General features: G+C 40.6%; 1 protein-coding gene across 1 annotated transcript; it reads right to left on the bottom strand.

The window, feature by feature from the left end:
• Nucleotides 1-16,947: 16,947 nt before the first annotated feature.
• LOC147230917 (ADP-ribosylation factor-like protein 3) lies at nucleotides 16,948-20,651 on the bottom strand. Its single transcript, XM_086153037.1, has 6 exons — nucleotides 20,586-20,651; nucleotides 19,387-19,530; nucleotides 19,167-19,283; nucleotides 18,068-18,118; nucleotides 17,775-17,960; nucleotides 16,948-17,257 (listed from the first exon to the last, which is right to left on the bottom strand). Exons 1-6 carry the CDS (start codon nucleotides 20,586-20,588, stop codon nucleotides 17,210-17,212), a joined length of 549 nt encoding a protein of 182 aa, XP_086009163.1. The 5' UTR covers nucleotides 20,589-20,651; the 3' UTR covers nucleotides 16,948-17,209.
• Between the last annotated feature and the right edge of the window lie 18 nt (nucleotides 20,652-20,669).

Genomic DNA, 20,669 nt, shown 5'->3' with positions numbered 1-20,669 from the left:
TCAGCCGAGCCAGGAGGAGTGATAAATTATCACAGACGTTAGGTGAAGAAGGGTGACTCAAAGAAGAGGGAAGCCCTCTCTCTCTCTCTCTCTCTCTCTCTTTTCTCTCTCTCTTTTCTCTCACACACACACTCTCTCCTCTCCGATCCCATCATTCCTTTTCTACCTCTGATTCCCTGATAATCTCACATTTTGCACAAAGCTGCAATGCATTCATTTCATATGCAGAACCTCTTACAGATATATTAGACAGACACACACACACACACACACACACACACACACACATGGCGCCTTGTGCAAGTTGGAATTGGGAAAATGTGGTCGCCCCTACAACTCAAGTGTGACTCCCCCATTCCAAATGATAAATTGGCGGTCAGAAAAATGGATTTGTTTTCCACTTGTAACACATCAAAGAAATAATAATTCTGTGTGTGTGTGTGTGTGTGTGTGTGTGTGTGTGGAGTGGCGGGATGATGAATGGGGCGGACAGGCGGATCACAACGCCGAGTGAGTGAGAGGAGAGAGAGGGAAATGGAGACAGAGATGAAGGGGCGGGATGGCGGGATGGCGGGATGGCGGGAGATGGCGTGCAGGCCGGCGGCTCGCCGGACAGCGCCAGGCGTCTCGCACCCGCCGTTTTTAAAAAAATTTTTTAAATAGTTCTGTCAAATTCATTTTCACCGAGGGCTGCATCAGCATAATGGTTGTCCTCAAAGGGCCACATGTAACGGTAACAGTGTAATTGTTACTAAATGCATTGTAAATTAAATGTAAGTACTCCTTAATGTTAAATAAAGCTGATTTTTTTACTCATTTAAATCCAGATGGTTGGAAAAATTATATTTACCAGTTGCAACATCAATCCTTTTATATTGTCAGGTTGAGAAACCCAATCAATAATCAAACTATCCAAGTCAGGGGTCGGCAACCTTTAACAAAGAGCCATTTGGACCTATTACTTTTTCATCTAAAATAAAGGTACCGCTGTATATATTGCTTTTTATTACCTTTACACTTTATATAAACAAGTGTGTGGTGTGTTTTTTATGAAATCCACAAAGTGCTACAGAGAGAATTACATTTTATTTATGCGATGAACACATTTTGAGCGTAGAATTGACCTGAATTTTTAAAGAAATTGGGAAAAAAAATTACTCTCAGTAAACAATAAAAAATAAATATTTGTAAAATATCTTCATAAATAAGTCCATGCATTCATACAGTATTTACATGCATACATTACATACGTGCAGAAAATACATACCGTAACCACATACATACTGTACATACACACAGTATATACATACATATTGTAAATGCATACATACAGCACAGGCGTTCATTACATCAGGGGTCCCCAGACTCCGGTCCGTGGATCATTTGGTACTGGTCAACCTTCCGGATCATTCATGAGACTTTCCGGATCTTATTTTGAAAAAACGACTTTTTCGGCCTTTGCCTTACTGCCACACTTAACTCTGAGGAGTTAAAGTGCAAAATGATTGTAATGGCCCGATCTTCTTCTCCTTTGGGCTTTTCCCTTCAGGGGTCGCCAAAGTGAATCAACCCTCTCCATCTAACCTCTGGATCCTCCTCTCTCACACCCACTAACTTCCTATCCTCTCTCACTACATCTGTAAATCTTCTCTTTGGTCTTCTTTTAGACCTCCTGCCTGGCAGCTCCACCTTCAGCAACCTTCTACCCAGATCCTCACCATTGTTTAAACATGATAAGAGTAGTGTTAATGTCCAAACCATCTCAGATATCACTTTGTCTCGGTCATACATGTCCTGCACCCCTATTACAAAATCTTGTTTTTTAATGGGCTTTTCCCTTCAGGGGTCTCCACAGAGAATCCACCTTCTCCATCTAACCCTAGTCTCTGGATCCTCCTCTCTCACACCCACTACCCTCATATCTTCTCTCACTGTGGTCCATAAATCTTCCCTTTGGTCTTCCTCTAGACCTCCAATTCCAGCATCTGTCTACCAATATATTCACTCTCCCTCCTCTGTCCATGACCCAACTGTCTCTGACCTTCTCTCCAAAACATCTAGCCGTCCCTCTGATGGACTCATTCCTGATCCTATCCATCCTGGTCACTCCCGAGGAGAACCTCGACATCTTCATCTCTGTGACCTCCAGCTCTGCCTACTGTATTTTTGTCATTGTAACTGTTTGTAGACCGTCTCACCACTGTCTTGTCCACCTTTCTTTTGTTTCTGGCTGATGTTCTTCTATCTCTTCATACCCCTGACACTTTGCTCCACCCATTCCAACCTGCTTGAACCCGTCTCTTCACCTCTTGTCCACACTCTCCTACGCTCTGGACTGTTGACCCTAAGTACTTGAAATCCTCCACCTTCTTGATCTCCACTCCCTGTAGCCTCACCGTTCCGCCCGGGTTCCTCTCATTCACACACATGTACTCTGTCTTGCTGCGACTAACCTTCATTCCTCTCCTCTCCAGAGCATACCTCCACCTCTCTAGATTTTCCTCTTTCTACAGATCACAGTATAAAGTGTAATTGTTGTCTTTTTCTTCTCCTTTCGGCTTTTCCCTTCAGTGAATCAACCTTCTCCATCCAACCCTATTAAAAAAAACTAACTTCACATCCTCTCTCACTACCTCCATAAATCTTCTCTTTGGTCTTCCTCCTAACCTCCTACTTGGCAGCGTCAATTTCCAATTCACTCTCCTTCCTCTTTGCATGACCCAACCATCTTTTCTCTCCCAAACATCTAACATGCTGTTCCTCTGGTGGACTCATTCCCGATCCTCTCCATCCTGGTCACTTCCAAAGAGAACCTCAACATCTTCATCTCTGTGACCTCCAGCTCTGCCTCCTGTCTTTTGGTCCTTGTCACTGCTTCTAGAACATACAGCATCGCTGATCTCACCACTGTCTTGTCCACCTTTCCGTTCATGAAAGTGCAATAGTTATATTCAGATTAAATACTGTGAACCAACAAAAGTTTTTATTCGTTGAGTCCCTGCGAAACATTTTCATACATAAAACTGGTCCCTGGTACAACAAAAGATTGGGGGCCGCTGCATTACAGCTCTTACATAGATACAAAATGAACATAGTGTACCTGCATACATACAGTACATGCATCCATTACATGCTATTTTTTCTAGCTTGGACGCTCTGATGTCTCATTAGCGTTGTGTTAGCATGCAGCTGAAACCAGCTGACACTTTTCCGTCAATTAGTTTTAGAGCAGTCACGGCTCTGGGCACCTCCTATCTCCATTCTGGAGTCTACACCGAATCCCTCAGATGGTTTGGGTTTAAAAAAAACAAACACTTCAGCATACCAAGAATCAAATCGAACCGCCAACCTTCTGATTGGAGGAATGCCCTCCTCGCTACCAGCTCGGCGCCGACTGTGATAGAATATAACCACACGCGGTCATTTCGGGCGCAAAAATCTGTCACGGCTGACGCGTTAATGGACCTTCTTGGAGACGAATGGGCAGCGATTCCCGTCGGACGTCAAAGCAGGAGGAAGAAAATACAGAGAAGCAGCAGGAGGACCTTCTGACTTTTATTTCAACTCTGTGTCCTTTTCATGTGGAATCTATTTGCCCCGAATGAGCCGCTTTGCTGTAAAAGTTCAAAATAATGTTGATTTAGGCGAGTTTCTGCGATTTGATTTGTTTCATTATAATGTGTGTGATTGGCAGGGTGTGTGTGTGTGGTAAGCGGAAGCATTTTGTTAGTAGTTTGTTAACTCTTGTTTGCAACTGGACAAACACCCGCATCTGTTTGCTCTCTTGGGCCCAATGCTACGCCTAAAATGCCTAATGTGGACGATTTCTTTAGTTTGCTCGTTTTCGAAATGTCCCTTGGACTCTTGGGTTTCATGCTATGCTTGCAGACATCAAGCTAAATACTATGTGACGGCTTTGTCGCGAACAAACGCTAATCCCGGTCAAAAGTCCCAGCAGAAATGAGCTAAGAGTAGCTACTGCTGTATAAATACGAACCCAGCGCTATAAATGTAGCTTAGCAATAATATAGCTAACAGTATTCTTTATTTTGTCGTGAACACTGTTTCATGCTAATAAGTCAAATGTTATTTATATGGCACCTGATGACGCTTTCGGGGTCTGGACCACAAGATGATCCACGGGAGCGAGCGTTCGGCGAGGAAACGTGCTGAACGTTGGCGTCCTTCTGCCTCGACAACTCTCAGCTACCGAGCAGCGTAAACGATAGCGCCAATAAATCAATCGGCTACAAGCTGCAACCTACTTCCGAAATCAAAAGCGCGGTCGATATTCAACCCGCGTCTCGAAGGGAGAACTTTCGACGATTAGTATTAAAAGGACATTTCGGGGAGCAAACAAGAGCCGGTCAATTTCGGGGCGTAACCACTTAAAAACCGCAGAGTATTTATTTGCCCTTGCAAGCCATTCAACTTCAAAAAAAAAAACCTCCCCGCTCAGCTCTCTTCCCCACTTAAGGTGTCATCATGCTCAGGTAATAACCGTTAGCACAAGCGCCGAAATCACATCGTCGTAATCATCATCATTACCGCGTCCGGCGCCGACACCCCCCCTCCACACACACACACACACACTTCCAATCCTGACTGCAGCCAGGAATAACACCGGTGCATTCCTGTGTTGGCGCGGCGTGGAGGCACTTATTTGGAAACGGCGCTGTGCAGAGGGCCGTTAAATGCGAGCGGCGCTCTCCCCACTCGTTTGCTCTCTTCCCTCCAGGTTTCCAAAAAACCGATTCCACGCGGCGTCTCTCTCCACCCCGATGTGTGTGTGTGTGTGTGTGTTTTCATCCCGTTCATTTTTTCCCCAACCATATCTTATTTTTATTCTTTTTATCACCCCCCCCCCCCCTTCACACACACACACACACACACACACACACACACACACACACACACACACATTCTCCCCCTTCGTGGTGATTGATGGAGTTAGGCAACAGAGCACAGAGCAACGTGTGGCCAACAGTCCACGACAGAGAGAGGTTGGCGAGGAGGAGGAGGAGGAGGAGCTGGGTGGGGATTAAACCAAGAGAGAGGTAAAAAAAAAAAAAAAAAAAAAAGGAAGGAGGGCGAGAGGAAGAGTGTGTGTTCAGGAAGAGGTGTGTGTGTGTGTGTGTGAGAGAGGGAGAGGGGAGCTCAGCTGAAAGCCACAGACTTAATTCTATGCATCATTAAGCAGTCTCACTCAATGCAACATCCCCTATACATCATCCACGCTCAGTAAACACAACGATGACATTACATTAGCAACTGCAAATGAATTTTCTTTTTAGAGGGAAATTGAGAACACTCTCTTTCTCTCCCTCTCTTTTACCCTCTCTGGCACTTGCAGGGGGGGGGAAAAGGAGAAAAAAAAATAAAGGCTTGATCGCAGGCCATAAAAGGCAGGGACATATCAACAAAATAATAAAAAAAAAAAAAACACACACACAAACAATATTTCTGTGTTTTCCACGCCGCATCTGCCTCCCTGGGCCGGGCTCGGCGGGTCGGCCGGACAGGACGTTACATACACACACACACACACACACACACACACACTTTGCCATTACGACCGGGAGTGAAATTTACCCCCTCAATGAAACCCACGCGAGCCGCTGCTGCAAAGATGCATTATTGTTTAATATCCAACGACGGGGTTTGCGGTTCTTTTGAAAACATGAGCGGCTGCTTCGCTGTTTGCGGCTTCTCCGGGATTTATGATGGAAGTTTGCAGTTTTTATATTGGGTTGTTTACGGTCGAAGGGGGCGTGAATAGTTGTATGTCTTATATGGCAGGGAATGTCTCTATATGACGTGTGAATGAAAGGGTGAATCTTTGAATCACGTGTTTGTTTGACGTGACAATGACAAGGTGAATTGTTGCATGCAAATATGACATTTGAATGAGACATTTGAATAATTGTATATCTCTTCATGACTTGTGAACGGGTTGCATGACTACATGATGTTTGAATGAGAGGGTGATTGTTGCACGCGTATATTTATATTTACATTCATAATCATATTCATTGATACTGTAACTGATACACTGTGACAAAAAAATCTCCTATGGGGATCAATAAAGTTTACCTTATCTTATCTTATCTTATCTTATCTTATCTTATCTTATCTTATCTTATCTTATCTTATCTTATCTTATATGCAAATGAGATGGTGAATAATTGTATACCTCTACATGACTTGTGAATGGTTGTTAGGGTTATATGACTATATGATGCTTGAATCAGAGGATGAATTATTGCATATTTATATTTATATTTATATTTATAATCATTATTATTGATATTATAACTGTTATGCTGCTGTCACAAAAAAAATCCCCTATGGGGTGTCAGACTCGTGGCCCGCGGGCCAATTGGGGCCCCCTAAACAATATTTTGAGGCCCCCTGCCTGAAATCAAATCTTTGTGTTTGTTGTTAGTTGTACAAGTTTTTTTCTCATCTTTTTATCTGGGGTTTTATATAGTGGGTTTCAAAAAAAAACAAAAAAAAAACGGGCAGGAACAAAAATGAAAAAGGAACTTTGCAATGTATTTTTTGCTTCAACATTTGAAAGTAAAATGATTTTTTGATGAAAAAAATGTCTAGTGTCACTTTAAAAGGATCTCTTCTTTTCTTATTTCTATAAAAAAAAATGATATCAAGACAAAATGGGCAAAATTAAAAGGAGTGATCTAATACCCAGAATAGCCACCATTAGCCTTGTAAACATGATACCTCCTCTTATACATGCTATTAATCCATTTTCTAATAAATTCTAGTGGCAAATTTTCCCACAGTGACAAGATTTTCTCTTTTGACTTATTACTTTCAGGGTATAATTTCATCAATTCTTTTTCAATGTTCATTTTTAGTATTAATTTGTCATGTATGTTTTTAGAGGAACAGTTCATTACATATATAGAATTTATCGTTAACTGTTTACCTCCTTTACACTAAAACAAAGGAAAAATTTGGACTTAGTGTTACATCTAGGTTATGATTTTACTGGTCCGGCCCCCCGGACCAAAATAATAATTAACCAGCATTTAATTAAAATGTATTTTATTTTAATTTGTTCATTTTTTTATATGTCATTTTAAATCAATTTGAAGATTATGGCGATCTTTCACATCTTAATAAAACGTGTCCAAATATTTTTCTTGCTTTTTCTGCACGTGCCAGTAAAAGGATGACAGCACGCAGAGAGAGGATGGCATTTTTGGTTTGCTGCCGGAGGATAATTCAATTTTTTTTCTTAAATACATAAGAACTCAAATTTCATACACTTGTGCACTCCTTATCTATCACTTGTTGATTAAGACACTTAATAGTTTTCACCTGTTACTTAAGTCACTTTATAGCTTATTTGTATTTCTTATTCTCCCTTTTTTTTTTTTTTTACTGTTTATACCATTTTTCTACTTTTATTTATTATTGTTACATTTTTCTTGTAACTGGTACAATAAGTTCCTTTGGGATAAATAAAGTTATTCTTATTCTTATTCTTATTCTTATTCTTATTCTTATTCTTATTCTTATTCTTATTCTTATTCTTATTCTTATTCTTATTCTTATTCTTATTCTTATTCTTATTCTTATTCTTATTCTTATTCTTATTCTTATTCTTATTTTGCTTTAAAGTAACCTTCAACCCAACGTCTTTTTTCTGAGTTCAAAATGTTTTGTTGCATGCAGAAATGTAATATTCATTTTCTCTGCAGTTTGTTGATTTAAAAAAAACTGCAACATATATTTTGTTTATACATAGCATAAAGGCTAAAAAAAAAGCTATATGCCGTTTTGATTCATTTTAAATCTCAAAAGGGTTGAATGGTTGTTTGTCTCTTTTTGATATGGGAATTGAGAGACTAAATAAATTTAATACATTTCATAAATTTGTTAATTTGTTCGTGACCGTTTGGATGCATGATCTTCGTTTTATTCCAAAAAATTGAAACCGTCACGAAGAGGAAAAACACCGCTATCCTCCAACTCCCTGAGCTAACTTTAATCCACCAATCACAAGCGTCCGTCCGGCGTAGAAGCGGCCAATCGTGGTGGCCGTCACGACAGCGCGAGCGTCCTCGCTACACGCACAAATACGTGAATGATAGTCAGCGGAAGCCGATGAGTAATTGTGTTTTTATTGCACAAATTATGCACCTAACGTAGCCAGTCTCTGAGGCTTGGGAAATCTATTAAGGCTGTGCTATAGATCATCTCATCCAGCGCGCCGTGTACATAGATCGGCCGGCTCATTTGAGGAATATTGAATCGGTTACAGCAAAGTAAGCCAATGGATTGAGTCAAATGTAGAAAGCCACGCATGTGTGAGGAGCTGTCAGCGCGCCGCGTAATGACAGATGGCTCCGGGCCTCCCTTCCGCTGAAAGGTGATAAAAAGTCAAATTATGAGTGTGAGTATGAGAGTTCCGGGAGGGGCGGCAGAGACGGCGAGAATCGGACCGAATCTGTCGAGCGATAAGGGCGACCGGTCAATTTGCCGACGTTTCGGATGGCGGCGGGTGTTATTTCCTCCGGAGGTCAACGGGGTCGGCGGAGGGTCAAGAGTGTGACCTTTGACCCCCCCGCCCCCCCGCGCCGGCGAAGACGGCGACGCCGCTCGTTCGGCTATTGATTCACGGCCTTCGGTTTTAGCCGTGTTATTGTCTATCGGACATGACTGCTTTCCAATAGCCGTGATTTGAACGGTTAAGTAAGTCGTAGACGGCCGGGAGATGGAGGACCAGGCGCCGTTCCACCTCAGACCTCCAGGCTCACACACCATCCAGAGGTCTTGTTTGATATTTTTAGCCTTGTTGTTGTTGTTATATTTATATATATCTTATCTTATCTTATCTTATCTTATCTTATCTTATCTTATCTTATCTTATCTTATCTTATCTTAGCTTAGCTTCGCTTAGCTTAGCTTAGCTTAGCTTCGCTAAGCTTAGCTTATCTTATCGCATTGCATCTTATCGCATCTTATCTCATGCAATCTTATCTTTAGCTTATCTTATCTTTATCTCATTCAAACTTATCTTATTTTACCTTCGTCTTTATCTTATCTTACCTTATCTCATCTCATCTGATCTTATCTCATCTCACCTTATCTTATCTTATCTTATCTTATCTTATCTTATCTTATCTTAGCTTATCTTAGCTTGGCTTAGCTTAGCTTAGCTAAGCTTAGCTTTTCGCATCTTATCGCATCTTATCGCATCTTATCGCATCTTATCGCATCTTATCTCATGCAATCTTATCTTTAGCTTATCTTATCTTTATCTCATTCAAACTTATCTTATTTTACCTTCGTCTTTATCTTATCTTACCTTATCTCATCTTATCTTATCTTATCTTATCTTATCTAATCTTATCTTATCTTATCTTATCTTAGCTTATCTTAGCTTAGCTTAGCTTAGCTAAGCTTAGCTTATCGCATCGCATCGCATCGCATCTTATCGCATCTTATCTCATGCAATCTTATCTTTAGCTTATCTTATCTTTATCTCATTCAAACTTATCTTATTTTACCTTTGTCTTTATCTTATCTTACCTTATCTCATCTCATCTTATCTTATCTTATCTTATCTTATCTTATCTTATCTTATCTTATCTTATCTTATCTTATCTTATCTTATCTTATCTAAAATGATGGATCTATTTGTGGGACATGTTTGCATCAACCGAGGAGCTCATCCAAAGTTCTGAATCCAGTCCATTGAGCTCCTCAGCCACCCGGACCGATAGAACAGATACTTGCTGGCATTCAGGACATGATCTACCATTTTTTTGGCACTATAAGACACACTTAAAATCCTTACGTTTTCTCAAAAATCAGCCGTGCGCCTTGTGTAAGAGGTCTTGTTTTGCTTCGATCCAATTTTATCTGGTGCACTGCACTTAAACATCTGTCAAAATGTTTAGTACTAAGCAACGAAGCCGCTGCGCTTGATTGATTGTCGGACCGTTCCCACCGGACACGGGACGTTTTTTAATATCGGCCCTTGGTTGAATATGGGCTGCAACATCAAATGTTAGATAACTAATTATGTAGTTCTGGAATACAAGCTTGTTCCAACCTCGCACTAACTGTGGTGCCCGCTAGCGCTGGCAACGATAGACCAATCAGACAACAGTATGTAGTTGGCTTACCGCCGCCACTTTTTGTAATACCAATACATGATGTGCTTCAACAGAATATTACCAAAAATGTTGAGAACTCAGGGATACGAGTTGCACAGTAGATCACGGGAATGTCAGATTCAGAAAATAAACTTTATTTGTCCCTGCGGTGCAATTTGGGGACACATCGGGTAGCAGTATCAAATTGTTAACATTAAAGAATTAAAAAAATAAAATACATACATACATATATATAATTTATATAAATAAATAAAATGTATTTATTTTATATATATATTTTATATACCTAATCATGTGCAGTAATTTATTAAATTTATATGTATATTTTATATAAAAATATATAATTTATTTATTATATACATATATAAATATTTCATATTTATAATTCTGTGCAGTAATTTATAAAATTGATATATGTATGTATGTGTGTATATATATGTATATATATAATTTATAGAAATAATAAATAAATAAAGTTTATATATATATATTGTATATAAAATTCTGTGAAGTAATTTATTAAATATATATATGTATATATATACACACACATTTAATATATATATATACATATATACATATATACATTTAATTAATTACTGCACAGAACTTTGCAAATTGTAAGTATATTATTAAATGTTAATAGAGCAGCTGCGGGAGAATTCAGTATGAATTAATAAATCAATGGTACAGACGTGGACGAAGCAAGCAAATGAAATGCGCCAAATAAATACGACCAAAAAGCGTTTCCGAGGGAACAAAGCGAGATGAATGAGATGAACTAAACTGACTGTTTTGTTTCACTTTATATAACATATGTTTTATCATGTGCCTTTTAACACGGAACAGTGTATGTAAAGAAATAGACCTTTTCATTGATATTGCGCCTTATAATGCGGTGTACCTTATGGTCACATGATTCAAAGATTCAATTCAAGGATTCAAGACTTTTATTATCATTACATGGAGCGCAATGAAATTTAGAGATAGCATCGCTCAGGTTCAATGGAAACAAAAACAGAAAATATTAAAAAGCAGGATGCAGCACAACACAATGATAGCAGCATCTCTAGGTTAGAGATATAAGAACAAATTAAATTAAAAAAAAAATATATATATATGTAAGATCTAGAAGAATAAATAGAAAAGTATGTAGAAAGAAAAATTAAAGAAGTAAAAAAAAAAAAGATTTATTGCATTGTATGTGAGGTTCAAGTGTTGAGTAATGTGCCAAATTTAGTGCAATTTTTGGGGTAAAAAACTATTTGTTTTTGCCCTGATTGTCCAAAACCGCCTCCTTGGTGGCGACAGTCGGAGCAGGTGGTGGCCGGTGTGGGACGGATGTCCGAGGATGCTGTGGGCTCAAGTGACGGCTCAGGATGACCGATCATTTTTTTCCGAGCCGTGTTTATGTTCCTCTGCTACCGTGCAGCTGGAGAACCACCGTGAGATCCAGGATAAAAAGGACATTGAGGTCTTCCGGGTGAGGTTGTTCCTCGGAAGTATCCTTAGGAATAGCGGCCTCTGCTACGCCTTTTGCAGCAGTGCTGCATTTCCTAAAATAACAGTATTATCGTCGAAACGATCAGCCTCTTTCGACACCATCCCCTCTCCGTCCGCCGCATCAAACGGGGGTCCCCCATCCCCCGCCGGCCCCCCCTCCAAAGACCAGGCCCTCCACGCCTTGACCTGCTCCGAGGTGCGAACTTCTGCCACCCTCCCAACCCCATCTCAACATTTTTACAATCCCCGGCCGTTTATGACTCTGCAGTCTGATTATAGCGAGCAGGACTATTGCCCCAGAGAGGCAGATACCCCCCCCTCCTCCTCCCCACATACACACACACACTCTCTCTTTCTCACACACACACATCAAAGAAGCTATGAGAGGAATGTGGACATTTGCTGTTTGTTTTATCATCCACCCGCAGCACTTATCTGGTTAATCATAAAGGATTGGCTCGGGAGCAGGGCTGCAGAGACGCCGTCGCCGTCGCGAGAGACGGGGTTCACTTCAGTTACGGCGGCTTGTTTTTTTTTTTTTTTGGGTGGAGCTATTTTAGGAGGTGAACTCTGGGAGGCCTCCGTCCGACGCTCGTGCCCGGGAAAGAGTGGCCAGCAATGCACGGATTGTTCCGTTGATGGGGAAATATTTTTACAATATTTTTAATTTTAATGTTATCTTTTTATTTATTTCTTTTTCGTCTTTACTGTTCTTTTTATTTTATTTTTTATTTTTTTTATAGAGTTCTGTTTTGATTCTTTCCCACTTGACTCTGTTTCAGGAGCTGCTTTCAACAAAATGCAATATCCCCCACTGGGGGATCAATAAAGTATTTTGATTCTGAAATATTCCGTTGGAAAATATTGATAAATTAAAGATAAACTAAATACAATTAAAGATAATAATAATAATAATAATTTGAGTGTCTCTCCTGCGAAGACACTTATGTATGATTCTGAAACATTCTGCAAGAAACTATTTATAAAATAAAATAAAATAAAATAAAATAAGATAAGATAAAATAAAATAAAATAAAATAAAACAAAATAAAATAAAATAAAGAAAAAAGCACAAATTAATCCGAGTGTCTCTACTGTGTAGGCGTGCAGGTGTGATTCTGAAATATTCTGTAAGAAAATATATTGATAAATTAAAGATAAATACAATTAAATAAAAAATAATAATGATTTGAGATTCTCTCCTGCGTAGGCGTACATGTCTGATTCTGAAATATTCTGTTTGAAACTAGCGATAAATTAAATATCAATAAAATACAATTAAAAAAAAGTAATAATAATTTCAGAGTCTCTCCTGTGTGCTGTGTGACGGAAATATTGTGTTAGAAACTCTTGATAAATGAAATAAATAAATAAAATAAAATTTAAAAAAAAGAGTTAATTTGAGAGTCTTTCCTGCATAGGCGCGCATGTCTGATTCTGAAATATTCTGTTAGAAACTATTGATAAATTAAATATGAATAAAATTCAATTTAAAAAAATATATTTGAGAGACTTTCCTACATAGGCACACATGTATGATTCTGAAATATTCTGTTAGCAACCACTGATAAATTACAAATAAATAAAGTGAAATTAAAAAAATACAAATTAATCCAAGTGTCTCTCCTGTGTAGGAAAATTAATAAAACAAGTCTGTGGAGGTTCTCAGTCATCCATGTCCTGGTGGCTTCTTGTCGAAATCTCTGTCGAAAGCTGCTCCTCATCCGAGAGGCTTCGACTACTGAAATGTATTCGAGTGAAGAAACTCAAGATTCGGACAAGAATAAAGGTTAGCGCTTCCTCCTTGCAGCGAGAAGGTTCCATGTTGCATTCCTGAACAGTCCAAATACATGCAGCAGATTAACTGTAAAAAAATGGGGAAAAATTGCCCCGATATGAGTGAGTGAACAGTTGTCTGTCTATATATGTGGTCCACTGTTAAAAAGACAAAAATATATTTACATATTTTAGCCGCATTGGACTACAAGCCGCAGATATCCACGTTGTGAAGTGAGATATATTGCTCCAAAAAAATAAAGGGAACACTTAAACAACATAATGTAACTCCAAGTCAATCCCACTTGTGTGAAATCAAACTTAGGAAGCAACGTGGATTCATTTCGACAGCTTTTAAAGACATTATATCAACGCTGGATCAGCCTGAAGTGTGTTTTTCCAGATCCATCCAGATCTCGAATGTGTTATTTTAGTCTTCCCTTTATTTTTTTTCCGCATTGTATTGACACAAAAAGATTTCGTAACCATTTATTTACATACACAGCAGTCAAATGGCTGATCAAACAAAACAGAAAAGTCATTGATGGCTTTATTCGTCCTCCTCCTGTGCAATGAAGTCTTCTTCTTCTTCAGTGTCGGAGTTGAAGAGCCTCAGAAAATCTCCGTCACGCACCTTTTCAGTCTCTCTGTCGGTGTCGCTCGCAATGTCACGTTCATCTGGAGGCAAATGTTATGCTGTTGTCTTCACGTGGGTTCTTTCACCGTGTTTGGATCCACTTGCAGACCTCAGAAAAGGATGCTCTGAATGCACGGGCCGCTTTAAATGCACGAATCCCACTGCTGCAAAAACTTTATATTTTGCGTATCGTGCTGCGTTTTGCAATGACTGCGTGAAAAATTGGCGTCTCCTTTTCGCACTTTCCGAGAGAGCGCCCCCTGATGGCTGTTAGAGAAGAAAAACCAATAATTTAGCTGCGTCGTTATTTAAGCACGGGACAAAAATAGCGGCTTGTAGTCCGGAAAATACAGTATATCTCTATATGATGTGTGATTGAATGGGATGTTATTGCATTATTGTCATGCAGCGCTTTAGTTGTTCCTCTCAGCAGCCGAGCTAACACTGCTAATGCTAGCGTCAACTTTGTTTACGTGAACAAACCGTCCCAAATGATGCGACAGAGGACAGAAATATAGCAATATGCTTAAATAAGATTTATTTCTTCAAGCAGGAAAATAATTCTGCATTAGCTCTGCATTGCTTGAATGCTTTGGCGAGCCATCGTCACGTTTATATTTTGACGGTCGCTTACTGTTTTAAAAATCAAAGAGTCAAGAATCAATCGAGATTCTTAATTTAGCAATTTTTTGCTAAATTTATGCAATGAGATCTCCCGGCTCGGCGTGTATACGGGATAAAAATAAAAATAAATAGACATGTTATACACATGGCATGAAGGGGTGATACCAGAATCAGAAAAACTTTGTTTCTCTCCGAGGGCCAATTGCAAGGCACATGGGGTAGCAGCAACATCAAGAGTAAAGTAAAAAACAAACAAATAAATAAAAAAAAAAAAATAGATAAACGCATACATAAAAATGTAAAGGAAAAAAAGAGAGAAAAAGTGAATAATATATATTTAAAAAAAATTACTTTACAAAATTGTGCAATATGAGTGTGGTGTACAGCAAAAGTGCACTCTTCCCGCGCCGCCGCCGCCGCAACAGCTGAGTGACCGCGGCGTGGAACGCAGGGATGCACGGCTTCTGTAATTAAGTCACGGGGTATCTCTCACCCTCTTTCCTCTCCGCGGCCCGCGGCGAGTCAATCAGACCCGCCGCCCTTCGTCCGCCCGCCCCCCTCCCCGCGTGGGAGGCCGGCGCGCCGGGCCGAACTGCTGGGAAAGTCCCGTGATTTATGGCCCTTTGCAGGCCTGACTGCCCCTCACCTCGCCGGGGACGGAGGCAGAGTTAACGAGAAAGGCTCGCCCGCCATCCGCTCCTCCGCTCCTCCGTTCGGCAAATCCAATTTTATTCATTTGGGAATTTAAAGGCTCTTCGCGGCGCCCGCCGTCTGACTCGCATGCTACTGGCGGATCAAATTGGAGAGATCAATCCAGGTACTTCTGTGTGTAATTGGGTATATTTTTTACTGGCTGGGTGATTATCACATGGATTCGATGTTAATGATTAAGCAATCCAAAGGGGGAGAGGCGCCATTTTATTTCCAGTTTCACATGGCAGACTTTCATTTCCTTGTTCATTACTCTTTTCTCCTTTCATGTATGCTCCATAGACCCTTGTAGAAGTGCAAATTGAAAGCGCTTTTTAACCAGATAACCGAGGGGCGTCTGGTTGCAGATTTCCGAAAAAACAAAACGTCGCGGCTAAATATTTACCCCGTGAATTCTTGAATGAGACACCTTCCACCACACACGTGCGCGTTGATCCCAATCACGCGTATCAAACATTCCGACCCGGTCCCGTTTTCATTTATTTAATGCGTTCACGTGTCCCGCTCATTTCCAAAATCGCCTGTTGTTGACTTCGAACGGACACCCGGAGGCACGTTTTGACCCGAAAAACAAATGAAATCATCGTATCCCGGGCGAAACAGGTGATCCGGAGGTGAACGGTTAAGCTGTGTGTCAGGTTTTACAGTATGACAGGTGACCCCCATCAGACAGATTGATAACCGATTCCTTGCCCTTACATTTGCATTGATCGATTCCGGGTATTTTTTCCCCCTCTCTCTTTCTCTCTCTCCGAACTAAAATCAACCAACTTTGAGCTCTGCAGCAGCAGCAGCAGCAGCAGCAGCAGCAGCAGCAGCGGGGCAGTAACTCAAGGCCAAAGGAGGAGGTTTATTTTATCATGGGCAAAGGCACCAAATCACGTTGGTATGAAGTGGGCTATATAAATGCAAATTGTATTGGAGAGCTATTAGTCGTGGAGAAGGTTTGTATGTAAATGCCCTATTGGACCAGAGCGGAGCGGTCGGCCGGTTCAGATTAGCGGGGTTTGTGGCAAACGTGTTGCAAAACAAAACAGAAAAAAAAATAGAGGCAGAAAATGCAATTGCTTTGTGGTAAGTCATGGTGAACAAGGTGAGTAATTGAGTAGGCAAGGTGTTCCCATGTAGGTTATTGTGAACGCTGGAGGTACCGAGGTCGCTCGCTCGATGTGCTTTTATGCATAAAACCATCCCTTTTCTGTATCTCAGCAAAACACGGCGCGGGGCTGGAAGGAAAACGACGCGTAATTGTGCAAAATGCGTCCCATTCCACGAATGAACCCCAATTAATTGACGCCGGCCTTGTTTTTTACGCTTTGAACAACGTTCGGCAATTTGTCGAACGCGAGCTTTGCGGTTGGTAATAGATTAAATTGCACATCGCTTGGAGAATGAAATGTGACAGGATTGCACAACTTTCAAAACTGTTTAGAATATAGTAATTAAATACGTGTGGGGGCAACGCCGGCGCAATGGCGCCCTCTAGCGGTCAAAGAAGGGAATTACAGGCAAGGACTACTGACTCAAATACACAAGAAGGTTTCTACTTTTCTTTCTTTATTGGAGACAATAATCATCTCTATTTTCCAACATTTGAATGAATACTTTAAAAAAGTAAATTGTGTACAAATAGAAGAGTAATATATACAATATATACAATTTCACTGATTGTATTCACGCACATTCTTCCGTGATACTATACAAGAAAACTGAAACAATCTCCATTGGTGTATTTGTGGTTTATTATAATTTAAAGTGCTCATTCTGTTCCCCCCGGGAGGTCGAGGGGGGCCTGGCGTTTCTCCGGTTATTTTTTCCGAAACTTTATATTTCTGCAGACCCAGGTCATGCCATCCTGGGGGGAGGAAAAATAACATAAAGAGTGAAATGTTGTGTTCAAGCCATGAGAATCACAAATAATCCAGAAAAATCTATCAAATATCTTCAATTATTCACCGGATATCTTCTTTAGTAGCTGCTCATTTATGTCTAACGATCTAACGCGCCATCAAAATCGAATGAGATGAACTTTATTGATCCCAAGAGTGGAAAATTATGATTAACCGTTTTCAAATGTACTTGAAAATGATTTTGATTTCAGAAGCTTTTTAGATAAAAACCACCTCTGGATATCTTTGGCGTGTCGCCGCCAGCTTCCGACCCCATCGGGCCTTTTGGGACTTGAACGAACTAATCGTTCAGCGACTGATATGAAAGGGATTCGAGTAACTGCGGGTAAAACGTATTTATATCTACATACAGCCGTGGATGCTGATGTTTTTTTTAAGTCTTCAGGATTACTTTCATGGCACCCGCGGCCTGTCGACCCCAATTAGCGCTACTTGTTTGCAGATGGCGTGCGCGGCGCTCACCTGCACGCCCTCCGCCGTGAGCGCCGAGCAGGCCTGGACCTGCCACATGCGATCTCGCACGGTGTGCAGATGGAGGCTCTCCGCCAGCTCGGAGGCCGGGGTGGCCGTCATCAGGTCCTGCTTGTTAGCGAAGACCAGCAGCGGCACGGCGGCCAGGTCGCCCTCCTCCAGCAGCTCGGCCAGCTCCTGCAGTGACAGGGACGCGACTGTCAGACGAAATCCGGAGAACGTCCGGAATCATTCATTCGCAGTGCAAAATCGGCGCGACGAAGAAACCGCAAGCGTAACCTCACCTGACTCGTCTCCTCGAGGCGTTTCCTGTCTGAGCTGTCAATCACGTAGATCTGCAAACAGTGCACATGTTGATGAGCAAACAAAAAATAAAGGGAACAATAAAATAACATATCCTACATCTGAATGAATGAAATATTCTTATTAAATACATTATTCTTTACATAGTTTAATGCGCCAACAACAAAATCACACAAAAATGGTCAACGGTAATCGAATCTATGAACCCATGGAGGTCTGGATTTGGAGTCACACTCAAAATGAAAGTGTAAAAACACACTTCAGGCTGATCCAATGTTGATTTAATCTTCTTAAAATAAGTCAAAATGAATTTAGGCATGATTTCATCAAGGGATACCAACACCTAGTCCTACACAACAGATCTGTTGTTTCCCTTTGTAGACACACTCAAAGTAGACACTTTGATGTCACACAAGTGTGATTGACTTGGAGTTACATCGTCTTGTCTAAGTGTTCCCTTTATTTTTTTGTGCAGTATATATATGTATATATATATGTATATATTTTATCTGCGATTTCTCAAAATAATCACTTGAGTCATTTTTTAACAATTCTTTTTTTTGCCTCAATCAACTCCTCATTCAACATACGGCTCAATTTTTTGTGTCTTCTGAAAAAGTAGATTAAATGACATAGGCGATTATTTCAACTAGGCAACAATACACACTGCTAAAAAAAAAATATAATAATAAAGAGAACACTAAAATAACGGTTTGATTTCACAAGAGTGTGATTGACTTAGAGTTACATTGTGTTATTCAAGTGTTCCCTTATGTTTTTTTGGAACAGTACAGTTCATTACAGCCTAAAACACTGGCGAAGATAAAAAGACACAGACGTGGGCACTCACACTCACACACACACACACACACACACACACACACACACACACGGAAGGCTGCCACCGAAGATGCCAACCCGTCAAACAGGATCAATTAGCTGGTTGATTATCATGTTGACGACACACGCTGGCAACAAAATCTCTCTGGGCGAGGGTTTGAACCGGCAACTGTTGAGTTTCCCGCCGCCGCTCCGAGCAGCTTAGAAGAAGCAGCTTATGTATTTCTTAACGGACCCTACCAGCACATCTGTGTTCTCGAAATAATTCCTCCAGTACGGGCGGATTTTGCGTTGACCTCCGATGTCCCACACGTTCAGCTTGAAGCCGGACGACTGGACGCTTTTTATATTGAAGCCCTGATCGATGGAAGACAAGGCAGAACAAGGGGTCGCATTGACTTTTGAGGAGTTAAAAGGTCTTTAGAAAAGCACAGGGGTTTGAGATGGTGCATGTTTGTACTTGTGTAGGCGTGATGTGGCTGATGTCTTCGGCGGCCAGCTGTTTCAGCAGGGTGGTCTTGCCGGCGTTGTCCAGGCCGAGCAGCAGCAGGCGCACCTCCTGATCCGGGGACTGCTTCAACCTCCTGAGAATGGACAACAGGCCCTGTGCGTAGACGGGAAGGACATTCAGGTGAACGCGGTGACCTCCGGCAAATCGTATTCTGTCTCTTTATCAAGTCGCCGCCTCTTCCGCCCGCAGAGGACGGCGTGGGTGCAGGACTTGGATGAGGAACATGGTGCCCGGGTTCAACACTGACCCGGTAAAAATCATTTTGAGCGCGGGGAATTAGCCGACTGCCAGTTGCAAACACCGGAGCACGGAGACGGACAAAAGCTCTGATTGGCCAAGATTAGGCATGTGCGTTGGGAGCAGCTTGTCTCAAGGAGGTGGTAAGAAAGGCTTTGGCTCAGGCTATAGATAGACCATGATTAATGGCATTTTTTTTTTTTTTTTAGATAATCAGCATCTGCATGGCTGTTCTCACCATGTTTATTATCTATATATATCTACTTATGGCCTTTTCCCTTTGGAATAAATACATATTTTAAAATGTTTCCCTTCCATGTTTTTCCCTTTTGTTTGTTTAGCTTGTAATTTCCCCGAGGACAAATAGTAGCGGGTACATTTCACATAAGCACATAAAACAGGAAATCAGTAACATGCGAACTCATTTGTGGTTGATAAATGTTCAGTGAAGACCATAGGACTGTTGGATTTTAAAAAGATGTGAGGCAAAACAAAAGATATCATGAAAAAATGTATTAATATATACATAAGGGTTGCCCTAAAGGGTAAATGATGCCAGAATTTGATTATCACTACGTTGTTCATCTTCGGCTACCCATTTCAACTTTTCATCATGACAAGGAAATTGCTTTCCAGCAGCCAGTGGCTATTCCTGCACATGGTCAGAGGCAGACGTTATTAACTTTAACTGAAACTTTATTTGAAAATCGTTGAAAAATGACAATGAAAAAACTAATTTAAAAAATGGATAAAATAAAATAAAATAAAATAAAATAAAATAGAATAGAATAAAATAAAATAAAATAAAATAAAATAAAATAAAATAAAATAAAATAAAATAAAATAAAATAAAATGAAATAAAATCGTTCTGGCCGTAAAAATGACATACAGACACACAAATAAAACTCACCATGTTTTCCTTGCAGCGAAGCGGCGGCCCCTGCCCGGGCGGACTGGATTATGAACTTTCCGACCGCTCAGCTGTCAAGTTCCG

This window comes from Fistularia commersonii, chromosome 9 (assembly GCF_037954325.1).
Source record: "Fistularia commersonii isolate RoL2024-O1a breed Wild chromosome 9, RoL_Fcom_v1.0, whole genome shotgun sequence".
Lineage (NCBI taxonomy): Eukaryota > Metazoa > Chordata > Actinopteri > Syngnathiformes > Fistulariidae > Fistularia > Fistularia commersonii.
Note: the sequence above shows the minus strand (reverse complement) of the source record. Positions and strands in the feature narration are given on the sequence as shown.